At 51.2% G+C, this 17,113-nt stretch overlaps 1 protein-coding gene and 1 long non-coding RNA gene across 2 annotated transcripts in view; one reads left to right on the plus strand and one right to left on the minus strand.

The window, feature by feature from the left end:
- Positions 1-3,048: 3,048 nt before the first annotated feature.
- The window catches only part of GALNT18 (polypeptide N-acetylgalactosaminyltransferase 18), a 311,162-nt gene continuing 297,097 nt past the window's right edge, over positions 3,049-17,113 (minus strand). The window contains exons 10-11 of the mRNA XM_019729256.3: positions 16,572-16,736; positions 3,049-3,469 (exon numbers count right to left, since the gene is read on the minus strand). Coding sequence (XP_019584815.3) covers positions 3,323-3,469; positions 16,572-16,736 — 312 coding nt within the window. The 3' untranslated portion in view covers positions 3,049-3,322. The remainder of the gene's footprint in view (positions 3,470-16,571; positions 16,737-17,113) is intronic.
- Positions 10,494-15,525, plus strand: LOC141572235 (uncharacterized). The gene is made up of 4 exons (XR_012497516.2): positions 10,494-10,625; positions 10,929-11,026; positions 13,483-13,554; positions 14,250-15,525. It is a non-coding gene; the product is annotated as an uncharacterized LOC141572235 (long non-coding RNA).

Here is a 17,113-nt window from a genome sequence, read left to right on the forward strand (position 1 = left end):
GATCTCACAGTACAGGCTAAAGAGGCTTCTTCTAGTATCAGTGAAGGCAGTAGAAACAGGACACAAAGCTACTTAATGTGCAAATCATTAAAAAAATAATCATCCCCCTCAGGGTGTGCACAGCCCCTAAGTAGCTACTAATGAGCTTATAGCAACAGCAGGAAACAGCAGCCAGCTGAGGCTGGGATGGCTGAGGTTGGACACGGTCTGGGGGCTCCTCACTTTCCACCTTTCTTTGCGCTCTCACCTGCTGCCTGCCCCACACCCACCCAGCACCTCTGTTTGGACACATGACCCTGGACATCTTGACCTTCATACCTCCAACACCCAGTGGAGCCTGGATTGACTATGTGGTCCCCACCCCTCGGAGGTCAGGGCCCTCAAGGCTGTCTCAGAGCCTCTTCCCCCCCGGGGCTGGGGCATCTGGGCTCAGGGAGACGGTGAGTTGCTCTTCCAGGAGGCAGTTGCCCCTCTTCTCCCATCCTGTTTAACTGCCGCCACATTAGCTTATGGGGAGTCATTCTTGGGTTTGCTTTTCAGACGTTGGGAATGGTTGATGGCAGGGGCCTCTGATAGGCGGGCAAGGATGTGTGGAGCTTATAGGTATATGGGAGTAGATGGCGATGTGTATGAGGGCAAGTGCCTCGGGCAGGCGGCGCAGACACAAGTGGGTATTAGTACAGGTGGAATGGGCTATGGATGTCGACAGGCGTGGCGAAGTGGGTGCAGGTTGGTATAAAGACGTGGATACTGGTTGGTGACATCAACAGGCTGTCAGGATGTCAATGGATGAAATAACAATAGCTAAGACTTTACAGCACCTACTATGTACCCATCACTGTTCTAAGTGTTTTACATACATTAACTCATTTCATTTTCGCAACAACCCCATGAAAGATATACTATGAGAACACCCATGTTTTTAAGGGGAGGAAATGGAGGCACAAAGAGGTCAAGTGGCTGTGCAAGGTCATCCAGCTCGTCAACGGCAGGGCTGAGACTTGAACTTGGGTTGTCTGGCTCCAGAGCCCACGCTCTTGGTCCTTCTGCTCCAGGCTGGGGATTCAGTGAGGCAGCGAAGGTGCGAGTGTGGGTGGATGCAGGGCATTCTGGGAGGGGCCATGAGTAAAGGCTGTGACGAGGTAGAGCGGTATGAATGGGTATCGTGAGGACGGAAGCTGGGCACGCACAGGAGGGAGGGTGTGTGCGCTGAGGGAGACTGGTTCCAGGCAGCTGTGCTCAGACTTTAGCAGGGAATCAGAATCTCCATGGGGGGCTGGTTAAAACCTAGATTGTTTCTGATTCGGGAGGTCTAGGTGGGGCTTGAGAATTGCATTTTTAGTAAGTTCCTAGTGACACTGATGCTGCTGGTCTGGGGACTTTGGGGACAGTGGGGAGGGTGGTGTGTGGAGGTGACTGTGAAGAACAGGAACTGGTATGTTAGAGAGGAAGGAGGAGGGGTACAGTGAGACGAGAGCAGAGAGTGACTTTAGAAGTGTGGGATGGGTTCCAGCTGTAGGAAGACGTTCATTTGAATAGCGTCGGCATGAGGAGAGGTTAGGGAGGTAGAGAGGAAGTATGGGGAAGCAGGTGTCAGAGCCCTGGCTTCCACAGCATGGGGGTCTATGACAGTGGCCCGGGAAGCTCCTAGTGGCCCCTCCAGGGTGAAGCCTGTGCAAGACGGGGTTCTCAGCAGCAGGTCCCTCTTCCTTTGGGGTCCCATAGGTGCAGGAGGCTGCTCTATGTTCACCATTTTTTCAACTATAAATTACTGCCCCAAAACAGGTGAGTGCTGGGGCTGGAGGACCCTGGGAAAGAGGTCCCAGAGAACTTGAGGGGGTGAGTGGGGCTGAAACCTGTCCAGAAAGGGTTTCCTCTTCTGCCTCAGTCATACAGGCTGTCACTCATTATTGCTCTACTATGAGCTAAAGGATTGGAGGTGGTGCTGTGGGGCGGGTCCTTCAAACTAAACATAGGAGCCCCCACAGGAGGACAACCTCTTAGACTGGAACAAGAAACATTCTGTGGGAAGCTACAGGAGGGGCAGAGGATTGGGCAACAGGATGCAAGAAAGATGGTTCAACTCTGAGGGCCACGTTTCCCTAGGCTGGGCCCAGAGCCATGACTTGGAGGCACAATGGACTGAGCCAAGTTATGGGTTGTGTCCCCCTCCCCCAAAAAAGACATGTTCAAGTTCTCAACCCCAGTGCCTCAGAATGTGACTATATTTGAAAGCAGAGTCTTTATAGAGGTAATTAAGTTCAAATGAGGTCATTAGGGTGGGCCCTAATTCAATATGACTGGTGTCCTTATAACATCAGGAAATTTGGACACAGAGGTGAACACATACAGATGGAAGATGATGTGAGGACACAGGAAGATGACCTTCCACAAGCCAAGGAGCACCCGAGGCTACCAGGAGCTTGGAGAGAGGCCTGGAATAGATAGATTCTCCCTCACAGCCCTCAGAAGGAACCTTGATTCCGGATTCTTAGCCTCCAGAACTGTGACAGAATGAATTTGTTGTTTAAACCAAGTTTGTGGTCCTTTGTTACAACAGCCCCAGGAAACTAATGCACGATGCTTCATGGAGGAGCCAAGTGGTCTTAACAACCGGATGGGGCATTTGCTGGAGGCAGGTGTTACTGCCAAGAGGCTGGGCAGTGGACAGCTGTGATAGGTGAAGGTGACTCCAGGAGAGGGCAGGCTAGCCTGCAGCCCAGCAGAGGATGCTCCAGTGGCCAGCGAGCCATCTGATTTCTGCAGGAACGAAGGACTGAGGCTGCCTTCCCGAGGAGGCACCTGCTGTGGGACAGGCAGAGGGAAGCTTCTCTCTCAAGGTGGGCCCCGAGATCGCAGTGCCCTTCTTGCTGCTGTGGGCCTAACAAAGGAAGCTGGCAGCTTGCACAACAACTGTCTGCAGGGCCTTAAAGCCTCCTTTCTCAGGGACATGGAGCAGGAAGGGCAAACAGGGATGCCTACAAGAATTCCAGGTTCGGAGGAGCTAGGCATGACCCTCCACTGAGCACCCAATGACTACAAAAGCCCTTTTCTTACTCAATAGTATTTTATTGACAGTTATAAATATTTTCCATTTGTCCCCTATTTACAGTTGCAAAATAGTTTATGATATCATACCTTTACCCACCCTTCAGCATCTTTCTAGAAATTCCATGAAAATTGAATAGGAAATAAAAAGCTCTTTTGGTTGGCCCACTAACCTGATTCCCAGACTTCAAACAACCCCCGACAGACAGCAGGCAACTTTGCAGCAGGTGCTACACAGTAGCAACGGGGCAGGCGGGGGCGGCTCCCCGCACGGTCAGGACACTAGGCCCCTCAGGACGTTGGTGATGCTCCAATGCTGGCCCGAGCACTTCTGCAGCACCAGCTGGAAGCCGAACTCCAAGTCGCTGTTCTCCTGCAGCTCCAGACAGCGCTTGGACTTGCGGTTCTGGATGGGGCCTCCCTACAAGCCAGGGTGGAGAGTGGAGTCAGAGGGTGTTGAGGCAACACGGGGAGATTTGGGGAGCCTGAGACTAGCGGCTGGTGGGGGCTGGGACTCTCTGTGTGTCCAGATGCCTCCAAGGCTACGGAAGGTCTGGGGTCAGCATTCCCACGAAGCCTCAGGCTCCCCATTTCGGATGTGTGGTGTCTTCCCTGAGACGACACTTGTACCTCGGCTTTCTTCACGGAGCCCTAGTTCTTTGCTAGGACAGAGACACCCCACCCCAATGTCTGTCTATCTGGCTGGGGTGTGGATGCTTGTTTGATCCTACAGCTCCTACCCCAGGGGCTGGGCCCTGCTCCCCACAGTCATGGCCTGGGGCCCTGCTCTGCAAAGCCTCGTTTCTTGGGACGACCTTATGATCAGCCTGAATTTCAGCATTGCCAGGACCAGGACTTCCTGATTAGGGTCCGTGCCCTCAACTGGACCTCTGGAGTCTCCAGTGCTGGCCTCAACCAAACACAGGCTCCTGCATACTGTCTATTAGGCCGCTGGAAATGCACGGCTTTCGCCCATGCTACTGATGTTCCAGAATGTTCTGTAGCCATGCACACCCAGTGTATTCCCAAAGATTGTTGAAGGAAGGGAAGGAAGTTTTGCTTCCCAAAGCAGCCCTACGGCAGCAGAGGAAATCCCCTATTTTTGCTTTCAGTGACATCCTTGCGGGGCTTTTATACTCTGGGACAGCTGGCTGTGTGCCCAGGCATCAGTGTTTGAGCATCTCTGAATTATACCAAAGGTGTGCTCTACTGGGCTCTGGATCCCAAATGGGCAGAACTGCTTGGCCTGGGTGGTGGTCTGTATAAGCGGGCCCCTTGCAGCTTAATGGTACTTGAGTATATGCTCAAACTTACCGTTTCCCCAGAACCTACTCTTCCTGTTTCCCATCTCAGCAATAACCTGGCATCTGTGTGGGAAAGGTGGGCATTTTCACTGATACCTCCACCTTCTCCCCAGCAGCTGATTAGGTGCTGAGTCCCGTCAATTCCACCTCTGTCATGTCTTGTGTCTGTCCCCTTATCCCTACCCCATTGTACTTGCCCTGGTTCGGGCTACCATCTTCTCTTCCCTGGACAACTGCATCAGTCTCCTCGCTCATCCCCCCTTCCCACCTCCAGAGGCAGGAATAGTGATCTTTCCAAAATGCAGTTTGGCCCGGAGGACAGAGCCCAAGCTCCGTACTGCACCCCTGAAGGCCTCCGTGGTGTGGTGCTGTGTCCCGCTGGCCTCATTTCCCTCAGCTCCCACACCTTTTGCTGCAGCCACACCCAACTCCTTGTAGTTTTCTGAACCCATTTGCATTATCTCAAGGTTCCTGGACTTTGAACAACCTGTGCCCTGTGCCTGGGGTCCTTCTTCATGCTTCCGTAGCAGGCTCAGCCACAGTCACGTTTCAAGGCTCAGCTCCTGCCCCGTTTCCTCCAGGAGCATTCTCACCTCCCACCTGGCCTCCACCTCCACTTCCTCTCCTCCGGTCCACCCATCTGGCTTGGCCTCTCCATCTGATTCTTTCTCCTTCTCAGCACTTATTGAACGGTAGCAGAATTCCTTGTCTTTTCCCCTCCAGACTGACAGTTCTATGTCTTATAAATTTCTGTGCCCTCAGCATCCAGCAAAAAGCCAGGCACATGATAGGTGATCAGTAAATGTGGGCTGTCATGACCCATGTAGGTGAGAAGGGAATCGGTCATAGGAAAGGGTCACCATGCTCAGGAGTTTCACTCTGGAGTGGCCGTGAGCAGGCCTGGCAGCAGGGAGAGGGAGGTCTCTGCCACTGCCCAGCTGCATCCATGCCCAACCCAGTGCAGAGCGCACTGTGAGGGAGGCAGAGGGCAAGCCTCTTCTGGAAGTCACCCTCAGCTGGCCACCACCATTCCCATGGTGATAACCAACATCTCAAGAGAACATCAAGACTCGTTCTCACAACCACCTAGGAAATCAGCAATGTCCACGGCAGTTGAAGAGATACCTCCTGGCGACCCAACATTTCTGTGCCCAGGTATGTATCTAGTAGAAATGCATGCACCAAAGACATGCACCTGAGTGCTTTCCGAAATGTGATTTGTAAAAGCTCGAACCTGGAAACAACCAAACGTCCCTCAATGGTAGAGTGGCTAACTGACTTGTGGTGAGTCCCACAATGGAATACTATACAGCACTGAAGATGAACTAGAGCTCCACTCAATGAGGATGAGTCTCACAAATACAATGTCAGCAAAAGAAGCCAGACAAAGCACGCATACCATCCTACTTACACAAACTTCCCCCAAAGGCAAAATGAAACCACAGTGTTCAAGTCAGGATGGGGTTACCTTTGGGGACGAGGGGGTGGGAAAATGGCAGGAAGCAAGAGGGGGGCTCTGGGATTGCTGGTGGTGTGCTATTTTCTGACCCCGGTGCTGTCAATATAGGCGTTGGCTTTATTTGATTACTGAGTTGAACATTTTTTTTGGTATGTATGTTTGCATGTTTCTGTATGTATGTTATTCTTCAGTTAAAAAAACTAAAACAACCCCCCCCAGCTCCCCAGAAGGGACTTTGAGTAGTGGGTGAAGGAGGTGGGGAGTGAGAAGCTGGATGGCAAAGGGGCCAGGAGTGTGTCTGTGTGTGTTGGGGAGGGGGCACGGGCTTCCCGACATCCGCTGTGCGGGAGATGGCCCAGTGAACCTCAACCTCTTCAGAAGCATCCAAGTGAGTAAAGCAGGTCCCTCCCCCATGTCTCCAGTTAGCACCCACTCTGAGCACAGCAGTGACTCACTGCCTCCAAGAGCACAGAGACAACAGAACAAAAGGGAAACGGAAACAGGGAGCTCATCCTGGGACCACAGGTGCAGCCAGAGAGAAACCCACAAGCTCAGGCCCTGAGAGGGCACAGGACCAGTGGCCATGGAACGAGGGCTCAGAAAGGGCCCTGGCGTCCCTCTGTTGGAAGAGACTTGGAAGGCCGACTCTCTTGCTCTCATTTGCAACCTGAATGGCCTCTACTGCACCCACAGGGCCCTTCAGCCCTACGAGGCCACTTGCAGGCACAAAGCGGTTCTGCCGAGGACCACTCTTCTCCCGTTGAAGGTCCTTATCTCAGTAAGAGGACCCAGACTGTCCCGTCGGGTTCCCCTACTTGGGTTGGCTCCTGCTTTTCTACCTCTTCCCTTCAACAAGGGAAGGTGAAGCCCATGTCCCCCTGTTCTGTGCTTTTAAACATTTCCAGTTCCTTGGGGAACCATTTTGTATACCTTTTCTATTCTGGTTGCCCTCCTTTTGTTTTGTGTCACTCAGCACTGACCATGAAGTACAGGGCCACCGCTTCATTTCCACTGGACAACAGGCTCTTTCAACACAGCCAGGCAATCGGCACTTTGGTGGCCCCACGATTCTCCTGAACCATGCTGGGATGGCTTTGGAGGACAGCCTCAAGTTGTCCTCTGAGAAGCTACTGTCCACCTTGGGTCCCCATCCTGTCCCTCAAAGGCTGGACTTTTTGACCCAGAGGCCTCCCTTTCGACACTTGCTCCAAGCAAGGCCAGCCCATCGCTCCGCCTGGCTTCTGTGTAAAACCTTGCAGCCTCCAGGCCTGAGCACATCTGCTGCCCACCCACAGGCTGGGCCGTGTCACTAGGGCTTCTTCAGCCGGCCTGCAGCCTGCCAGCACCATGGTGTGTCCCACCCCACTGCTGGGAGTGGAGCTCAGGCAGGTCTGGAACAAAACCAGCCAGCTCTCTTATAAGGTCCGCTGGGGTTTCGGGTGGTGAGACAGAAAGGGGAGAGGGCTGAACTAGGATGCTTCTTTTCTGGTTGTCAGCTGTGTGGCCTTGGGCAAGCCACTCCGCCCTTCTGGGTTCCATTATCTCTCGGGCCAGATGGTCATTTCTGTCCTGATGACTGGAGGATGAGCAGGACAGATATAAAACCCCTTCATCAGCTATAAAACAATGGACGGATGTGAGGCTGTTCACAGTACCAGGGTGGGAGCTCCAGAAAGAGTGCAGAGCAAGCAGAGGGGGCCAGACCAAGAGTCCTGCCCACTCTGCTGAAGATTCTGACTTCAGCACATCCATAGGGGCTGGGCCAGGCCAGGCCTTGCCAACAGCGAGGCTGTTTCAGCAACCCCTAGACCACTAAGGTTTAGAGAAACTGGTCTAAAGCCAGCCCCCTCCTTTCCTGCCAGCCACTCAGGCACATTCTAAGCCTTCTGTGCGGGCACCTTGCCAAGGTCGAGGGAGGGAGGCGGGGCAGAGGTCTCTGAGAAGTAAAGAGTTCCTTTAGGGACTCAACTATGACATTTCCCAGGCCCTACCCTGGCGTAACCATGCCCTCAGAACTCTAGAGAGGAAGTATGGTGACCCTGGGGCAGAAACAGCCAGTGTGGCCTCTGGGAAGGATGTGGAAGAAATGAGTGAGGCCAAGAGCAGGGGTGGGGTGTGGAGGGGACGCAGCCTCAGTGAGAGCATTTGGGCTCGTTGGGGGGGGCGGAGTGTGAAGCCAAAGACAGCTCCCTCCCTGGAGGCTCTGAAAGGAGAGAACTTTCTAGAACACAGGAGTAAGGTCGCCTTGGAGGCCTCGCTGAGCAGAGCCCTGGTATGCATCTTGGGAACACATCTGGGGAACTGAGAGAAGAGCCACGCAACCCTTTGGTGCTAGAGCTGGCACTGGCCACTGGTGCTGTCTCCCCTCCTGCCTTCCTTTTCAGGCCTCAGCCGCTCTCACTGAGCAAACTCTGGGCACATTCCGTTCACCACAGTTGCAAAGGAGCCTTGCTTCCCCCCATCCAGTCCCTTCCTGGTGAATTCAACACCTGGGAGCAGCCTGGTGTTGCTACTATCTGTACCTCAACCTGCAGGCTCTGCACCTGAGATACAAGTAAGAACAGTTAAAACTTACTTACCATGCGCCCAGCACTGTGCCAAATGCTTTACATGCCCGATCCCATGTAATCCTCACAATAACTCTGAGAGGTGGAGATGCTAATTACCCCCATTTTGTAGAATTGGAGACTGAGGCTCAGAGAAGTTGGGAGACTTGCCCAGGATCACATGGTCACGTTTTTTGAGGGCTCTCTGCAGAGACATGATTCACCCATCTATCCATCCATCAAATATTTAATGAGTACCTACTGTGTGCCAGGAACATCAGTGACTAAACAGGAAAGAATCCTTGTCTTTGTGTAGACAATTCTAGGAGGTGGAGCCAACAATAAATTCTATAGTTTGTTAGGTAATAAAGTTGTGCACAAAAAGATAGAGCAGTGTTATGGACTGTATGTTTGTGTCCCCGTAAAATTCATATGCCGAAGCCCTAATCCCCAATATGATGGTACTTGCAGATGGGTGATTTGGGAGGTACTTAGGTCATGAATGGGATTAGTGCCCTTATACAAGAGACACAGAGGGATGACCTCTCTCTCTCTCTCTCTCTCCCCCCCACCCCAACATGAGGACAGTGAGGAGGTGACCATATGCAAACCAGGAAAAGGGCTCTCACCAGATACTGAATCCACTGGCACCTTGATCTTGGACTCCCCAGTCTTCAAAAGTGGAGCAACAAATGTTTGGTGTTTAAGCCACACAGCCTATGGTCATTTTGTTACAGCAGCCGGAATGGACTAATACAAGTAGGGAGTGAGGGTTCGGGAAGGGTGGTGAGCGGGATGCAAGCTGCCATTGTGTGAGGTGGCTAAGGTGGTCCTTATAAAGAAGGTGAGAGCCGAGCAAAGACGTGAAGGAGGGAGAAGGAAGAAGGCAGCCCAGGGGATACGTGGGGAGGGTCCCAGGCCCCCGAGCAAAGCTCCGGCACCAGCAGAGGCCTGGTGTGTTCAGAGAACAGAACCGAGGCCCAGAACAGGCAGAGCAGGCACAGGGGTCGGGGAAGGAGATGAGGCCCCAGAGGTGAGGGTGGGGCAGGTGCTGTGGGCCCTTGTGGCTACTGAGCGGACTTTGGCTTTTCACCTGGTGACAGGGCAGCCATTGCAGAGTCAGACCGACAGGTTAACCAGGTCACTCTGACTGCTGTATTGAGCACAGAGTGTTGGAGGAAGGAAGGAAGCAAGGACACCGGTTAGGAGGCTCTTGTCATCACACCCAGGCCCGGGCAGCAGGCTCAGGGGGTAGGGGTTTGAGGCAGAGCCCCCGGCCGGCCCCACCCTCTGTGAGGGCACAGTCACTTGATTTACTGGTCTAGTCACCTCAGTTATTTGTGTAATACTTATAACTACAGGATCTGGGAACAATACTTTTAATTAAAGAACTTAAATAAGGGCAATTAAACCTGGCAGGAGAGATGCTACAGCACACAGAGAGCTTAATTGGAATGGAAACCAAATTAAATATGGAAACAGTGTTAAAAAAATCGAAAGCTGAACGTATAGAACTAAGAAGGCTAATAATAATTCCGAGAGCTGGTGTCCAGCCCGCAGCCTAGTTCCTTCTTCTGGGCCTCTCTGGAGTGGAGACTAGAAAGGGCATGAGAGGCTGTGTGAGCGGAAGCCAACAGCATGGGACTCTGCTCTCGCCCTGCCCCTGGATCTCCCTGACCATCACCCTGTGTAAGTGGCTGAGCTGTCCTAGGCTTCAGTCTTCTCATTTGCAAAGGTGCTGGAGCTCTGGGACACTACGATTTGGGGTCCACATGGAGCACGGGCCATGTGCACTGTGGCACGTGGACCCGCCATGCATGGAACCCTTGGGCTGAGGCACTGAGGAGCTGAGCCCAGATTACACAGCCATGCACTTCCTCTCTGCCTCAGTTTCCCCCAGTGTGTGTCTGTGGCAGCTGGGGTGGAACAGCTAGCACCAGACTAAGGAACCTGGCTCCTCCTGGAGATGCGGCTGGACAGATGGATTAGAGAAGTCCCAGAGGGCTTGGTAAATCTCAGATCACTGGGCACCACTTCCTTATCCAGCAGATCTCCGATGAGGCTGAAAATGTGCCCCTTTCAATTTCCAGATGCCGCTGCTGCTGGTGGTGGTGCCGGTCCAGGGACCACACTTCGGAGACCACGGACAGCCATCACGCTGTCTCTGGAAAGGGGTGGGCCTGGCTGGTCCCCTGCACTCGCCTCCCTGAGGTGCAGTACCTGGAGCAACTGGTCAGAGCTCAGGCTGGTCTCGGGTTTGCAATCAAGGTGCTCATGAGTGTTGTGTGTGGACTGAATCCTCTGTTGAGACTTCGCTGTTTATTTCTGAGCTCCCGTTCCACTCTCCTTTCTAATTAATTTTCCATGGGCAAGTGGCCTAGTGGGCTCAGGAGTTTCTAGGTTAAGTAGTTAATGATTAGTAATCAAATACTTCAAAGCATTGGTGGGGTGTTAGTGCTGGTTACAGAAACCTGAGATTAAGTCTTTTTGTAGAGGAAAGTGGTCTTTCTGTATTATGAATATTCAATAGTCCCTTTATTCAGTTAAGTTTGGTGTTTGTCCTTCTTCAAGGAGACGCATGTGTGCCTGAGTGAGATCTGCCTGGGATTTGCTGTGAAGGTCTTTTGGAGGAAGATGGCCCAGTGGTAATGTCAAGTGCAAAAGAAAAGGTGAAGGGGGGTTGTGGAGACCGTGGGATGGCTGGTGTCCTGAGGAGGCGGGAATCCGGCCAGTTCACACACACCTGCGACTGGCTTGGCAGGGAGACCCCGGCCCCAAACTCCCACTGCAGCCACCCACTGGTTTTCCAAAGGTGATACGAAGGCACCATTGCCTGGTTGTGTAAAGCATGAACCCGTAGTTGACAAGATTCCAAGATCTGATCTTGGACAAATTACTCAATCTCTCGGTGCCTCAGTTTCCTCACCTGTAGAATGAGGATAATTAAAGTACTTAATAGCCCCGTCATGGGCTTAAGTAATATTTACAAAAGCAGTTACAATACTACCTGGCACACAGTAAGCATCATGTCGATGTTTAATAAATACATTTCAAAGTCTCCCCCAGGTCTGAGCAACGAGGAGCTGAGCCCTCACACCTCGTCCTGGCCCCTGACGTCTGTGGGATGAGCAGGGGAAGGGGAAGTGCTAACTTCCACAAACTAAAAATAAGTAAGAAAACATTCAGGGCCTAAACAGAGCTTTGTCAGTCTCTTAAAACTGGACAATTCCACACTTGCCACTTCATATGACATGGGAATGAAAAGCTGTTTTATTCCAAAGCCGTAATGAAATACCCGATTATAGTCTTTTCTTCTCAGCACAAAAGGTTCTCAAAGCTGGACTTCCTGGCCGCGCCTGGGGCTCAGATCGGAGTGGGGGGGCGTCAAGGACTCCTCCTCCTGGCGTGCTGGGAAGTTCTTTGGCACAATTAGTGGTGCTCCCTGGGAAATGTGCCTTGCAAATAGGTTCTGTTTTCAGTGGCTTACTCATCTTGCATCAAATTATCAAATTAGACACCACAAATCAGAGCCATTTGTCCCTGGACAGGCGGGCTTGGCTCAGCCCTCAGCTCTCTTCCGGGTAATCTCCTCAGACTCTCGAAAACCTCTTCTCTCGCGGGCATTAATACACATCTCTGTTATTATCCTGGACGTTCCTCACTTGGAAAATGCATGCATGCTGCGTTGAGAACGAGGTAAGCACAGAGCTGAGGTGTGGAGACAGCCTGCCCGAGGGAATGCTGGTCTGTGTGCCCTTGGACTCCCTGATGGGCCTTGCCAATGTTCCCACCAAAGAACCCTGAGAGCCAAGGGGGTGGGGGCACACCCCAGCATCTGGGGGCAGCACGAAATACAGTCTGAATAGCCTGACAATTCATCAAAGCCTCCTGTTTTCAAAAATATTCATACAAATCTCTATTCTAGCCCATACCACACTCATACTTGTTTTAGTATAAAACAGCTTCACTTCCCTCCTCCAGATCTGGAGTTATAGGAAGAAGTGCACGTTTATCCTGTAACTGAGTATCCACTGAGCACATATCTGTGTAGGCCGTTGGGATACACTGCCACCTAAAAGGTCTTGTCCAACTAAGGCTTGTCCAACTAAGCAAGGTCTTTAGAGAGTTGTTACATGGATAGGTCCTTGAAATACTGTAGTACTATTTTTATTTCCTTTTCAGCATGCATGCGTACATGCTAGGAGAGTCAGCAAGGGCTGGGTTTCTTTCATCATTGGGTCTCCCATGAACCTAGCTCAAGGCCTAGCACAGGAGACCTTTAGTTAATATTTGTGAATTTTTTAAAATAAAAGACTCCTTCATTTGGTCAACAGCACACTGGGTCTCTCTCTCCTCTGTCTCAGGCTTTCCGTTAGCGTCTGGAGATACTGAAAGTATAAGACAAAGTCCTGCCCTCCAGTCTATTGGTTGACGGAAGAGAGGGGCATGGACTGAAACAACACACAAATTCAAAAAGTGTGATAAAGAAGACCCTCATACAAGGAGATCAGCTCACTTCCAAACTCATGGTGCCTTTTATTAAGGCAGGCCAGTGGGACCTCTAGGAGGAAAAAGCCCTTCCCAGGGTTGCTGTCTAACTTCAGCTTAGAATTACAGAATTTTGGGGTTGGCAAGCTCTTAAAACCATCCGGTTCAACTCCATTTAGGGCCAAAGCACCGTACATGCCTGCTGAGTGGTGCCCTGAGCCACCTCTTCTCTGCACCACCAACCTCGTGTCTGGATGAGTCCGACCATGAGAAAGCTGCTCTATAAATTGTCCTCCATTCTCGCCTCCCTCAGAGCCACACAAGACAAGCCTGCTCTTTCTTGCACAGGGCAGCTCTTCTGACACTTGAAGGCAGAGCTCAGGTCCTCCTGATGTCTTTCTGGTCCCACAGTCCCCACTCCTTCAACCGTGAATTCAAATAGAGAGATAGACTTTGAGGAAGTTGGACCTCAGAGGACACATCATTTGCTTAACCATTCAAAGCAATGCTGGAAGTGGGGACGGTGGATGTCTCATTGCTCCTGAGAGGCAGTCCAAATCTTTGCTTGATCGGTGTATTGCTGCAAAGTTCTCCTTTATAATGACCTGATATCTGCTTCATTCCTCTCCTTCCACAGGTCCAGGGGTCACTGACTAAATGCCTCTTCACTAATGCTGCATCACCAAATCCTAGAATCCTGCAAATCTCAGTATGTATTTTCCTCTCTGAAGATTGACAGTCCTATACTTCATGGATATGAATCTATAATCCCAGTAGGCAGTCAGTTTGGGAAATTCTTTAAACCTGGAGGAGCCACAAGCTAGAAAAAGCATGGAAAGCAACAACTACCACTTCTAATGTTAAGAACGTTTCATCACGTGTGGGAAGTGTTGGCTGTTTCGAGACAGATGCATTGCTTGAGAGGGACAACTCTGGCTGTTCTTCAAACCCAGAGCCTGGGGTGGTCTTGGATTAATAATTCCCCCCTCACAATAACCTCCATTTAATTCCATCACTACTTCCAACAGACCGCTGAAATGCTTCTCAAAGTCTCCCCAACAGCTGCCTGGCTCCACGTCTCCGTGGCAAACAAGTGACCCCTTCTCTCCCTAACTTGCTTCCCTATCGGCAGCCTCTTTTCTTCCAATCCACCACACTCTGCTGCCAGAGGGACTAAGGCCCCATTACAGCAATCCACTGCTTGAGAAGCTCCCCCAGTTCCTCCTTTTGCTTTTCAAGTGAAGTCCCTACTTCCTGGCGTGGCTTTCAACCACCACCATTATCTGCTCCAACTGATTCAAATCTCATCTCTCCTGTGCCCCACTGAAAATTCTAAATTCTACCTACGCCAAACTTGGATTTCCATTCCTCAAGTGTGCACTGCTTTTTCTTGCCTTTGCCCAGGCTGAGCATCTACATGGAAGGTTCTCCCTTCCCACACCTGGGAACTGTCCTACAACTTTCAAGATCCAGATCAAACAAGCCTCGAATGTTCCCGAGTTCCACAGACAGAGCCCGTCGCTCTGGGCTTCCCGAACACTGTACCCTTCTCATGTTTGCTCTCATCATCCAGTTTTGTTGTGTGTTTACATGCCCATGAGCTCCTCCAGGGAGGAGGCCGTGTCTGATTCATGTCTGCATCCCTCCTGCCCAAGCCCCATGCTCCATAAATGCCTGATGAACGACTGAAGGAAAGAATGTTCATTATCGCAAAATTGCTCATTGGAAGCCTGAACTTCAGCGTTGCCAAGAGATGTTTTCGTCAAACACGGTTTCTCCGTGTCAGAATCTAACGCTGTCCTGATTCATTCTGAAGCATTGGAAATTCAGAAGAGCTTGCAAGGGTCAGAGAAAAGGCATTTTATTTGTTAAACAGAAAATCAGGGTGTGAGATGGAACACTAAGATATGCAAATGCCTGTCCTCTTTGTAGGAGAACCTGGGAGAATCGCACTAGCTTATTTGGAAATTAATTCAGCCTGAGTGTCTGTGGAGTTTAAATGCAGCCCTCAGGAGAGTAAATAATGCAGAATATAAAACTGGAAAGGAGATGTGAAATGCACTAGCAAAAGCTCCTTTCAGCCCAACTTCTGTACCAGAACATTCTAGTTGGTAGAATCCCCAGGTAATTTGCAAAGATTAAAACCTGTTGCAAGAAAATTAGCCCGAGCACATGACTCTAATCATTTAAGAGGCTCCCAGCTTCCTCTGGCCTTGTCAACAGTAGCTCTTAACCAATGTGGGCTTAGGGACAGATTCCAGGTTGCTTGATACACATTGATCATGTTTGCATTAAACAAAAATTTCACATTTGTTAATTTTTAAAATATCAAGGAAGAGTGGCTGCTCTGGGTTTGCGAATAGGGATTCAGAAATATTATTTCCACACAGTTCTCTTGGTAGAAGGATCAAAGATGTGACTGCCAAAGCACTCTGGGAGTTTTAATTAGATGGATGCATATGAGTAAGTGGCTGAAGGCTGCCCAGTCCCCAGGGCTCCACGTGCCAACATGGCCTGCTTTGTTGGTCACTGTGTCCCTTCAAGCAGGTATCATGTGGGGCTGCCTGTTCAAGGCCATGTGTTGAGATGAGGGAAGGAAGGAGCTGGGTTTGGGGGTGTCTTTGCTGCGAAAAGACCCATTTTAGTGCAATTAGGGATGGAGAGATGAGATAAGGGCCAACTAGGGGCACCAAAGCATTGAGGTCTGCATAGGAGATGGAGCTGAGTCACCCCAACCCACAGCCTTGGGGCACATATGGGGAGGCTGTCTGTCTCTGACTGCTGGAAAGGAGGCAGACGGGCCTGCCTGTGGGCCTGGGATACTGAAGCAGCCCAGGTTCAGATTCAGCCAGCCTGTTGGAACTCTGGCTCTATCGCTCTTGGGCCATGATTTAATCTCATTTTTGTCATCTTTGAGATGGAGCTGCTATGCTTACTAACATCGAACTGCACAAGGTTGGACACAGAGAGGCCGAGACTCCACAGACAGAGGGAGTTCTGTTTCCCTGGTGATTCCGGAGCTCCTTGGAGGAGCAAGGCATCTGAAGGGGCCAGGGAGCTTACTTGAGTCCAAGAACACTCATATCCGGGTGACACGAAGTCCCCAGAGTGACAGGTACCTGGCTGGGCCATGATCTCCAGGAGCTATTCCAGGACAGCCCTGGTCCTCTCCCCTTCCTCCTCTCCCCGTAAGCTGAAACAGACTGCCCTTCATGAATGGCTCCAAGACACTAACCTGTGTGGAGACTTCGTCCCCTACAGTGACCCCTACTGAGAGGAAGACAGAGGGGGTCACAGACCAGAGACCACCCAGCACTGTCTGTACCTGGGAGACTGGGGCTTTGTCTCCTGAGAAGGGGCTTGTGCAGAAGAAATGTGGGGGCCTAAAAGTCAGAGACCCAGGTTTAAATCCCAGCCCTGCCCCTTACTGTGTAACTCTGTGCAGGTGACCCCCCTCTGAGCCCGTTTCCTTATATCTAAAAATTAAATAAAATGGTGAAACAACAATGACAATAACAGTAATAATAACCTCCCTCGGAGCCAGTATTAGGAGTCAGTGAGCTAATGTATTGAAAACCCCATAACATAGTAAGTGCTCACTAAATCCCGAGCATTGGCCTGGAGTCCCAACCTCCCTATTGCGACAGCGTCCCTCTCCTCCCACACCCTCCCTGGCCTTGGGGCCCCTCTCCCCAGGTTCCATGCTCTTCCTGGGGGCTCTGTTACCTGAGAGAACTGCCAGTGCAGCTTCATTCTCTTGGCTTTGGCATAACTGCACTCGATGAGCCGCGGCCGACTGTTGACGTCCACCAGGCAGCGGTTGTCATCATCGTCGACAGTGGGGCTCAGGACGCCCACGTGGATCTGCTGGCTGCTCGTGTAGTACACGTTCTGGGGGTGGGGGGAGATGGGGTTAATGCTGAGATGGAGGGTAAGCGGGGCCTCTGCCCAAGCACGGGGCAGAGCTCATCATCCCGTGGCCTTCACGTATCTTACTGCAGTGGACAGGAAGCAACCCTTTACGTTACGACCCAGGACTGCCGATGGCCACAGGTACAGCTGAAACAAATCTTTCAAGAAATGAAACTTAGCCTTCCTATACGCAACACACTCTATTTTCTATTCTATGTTTTCATTGAAAAACATTGGTCGAAACCTTTTAAATTGATTTCACCACCCACAGTTTAAAGAAATACTTCTTGAATCCGTTATTTACAGGCTTGCTGACTGCCTCCCTTCGTAAATACTTTGTGTGAGACACTGAATGT

Source organism: Rhinolophus sinicus, chromosome 14 (assembly GCF_057876585.1).
Source record: "Rhinolophus sinicus isolate RSI-liver-muscle chromosome 14, RSI-T2T, whole genome shotgun sequence".
Taxonomy (NCBI): Eukaryota; Metazoa; Chordata; class Mammalia; order Chiroptera; family Rhinolophidae; genus Rhinolophus; species Rhinolophus sinicus.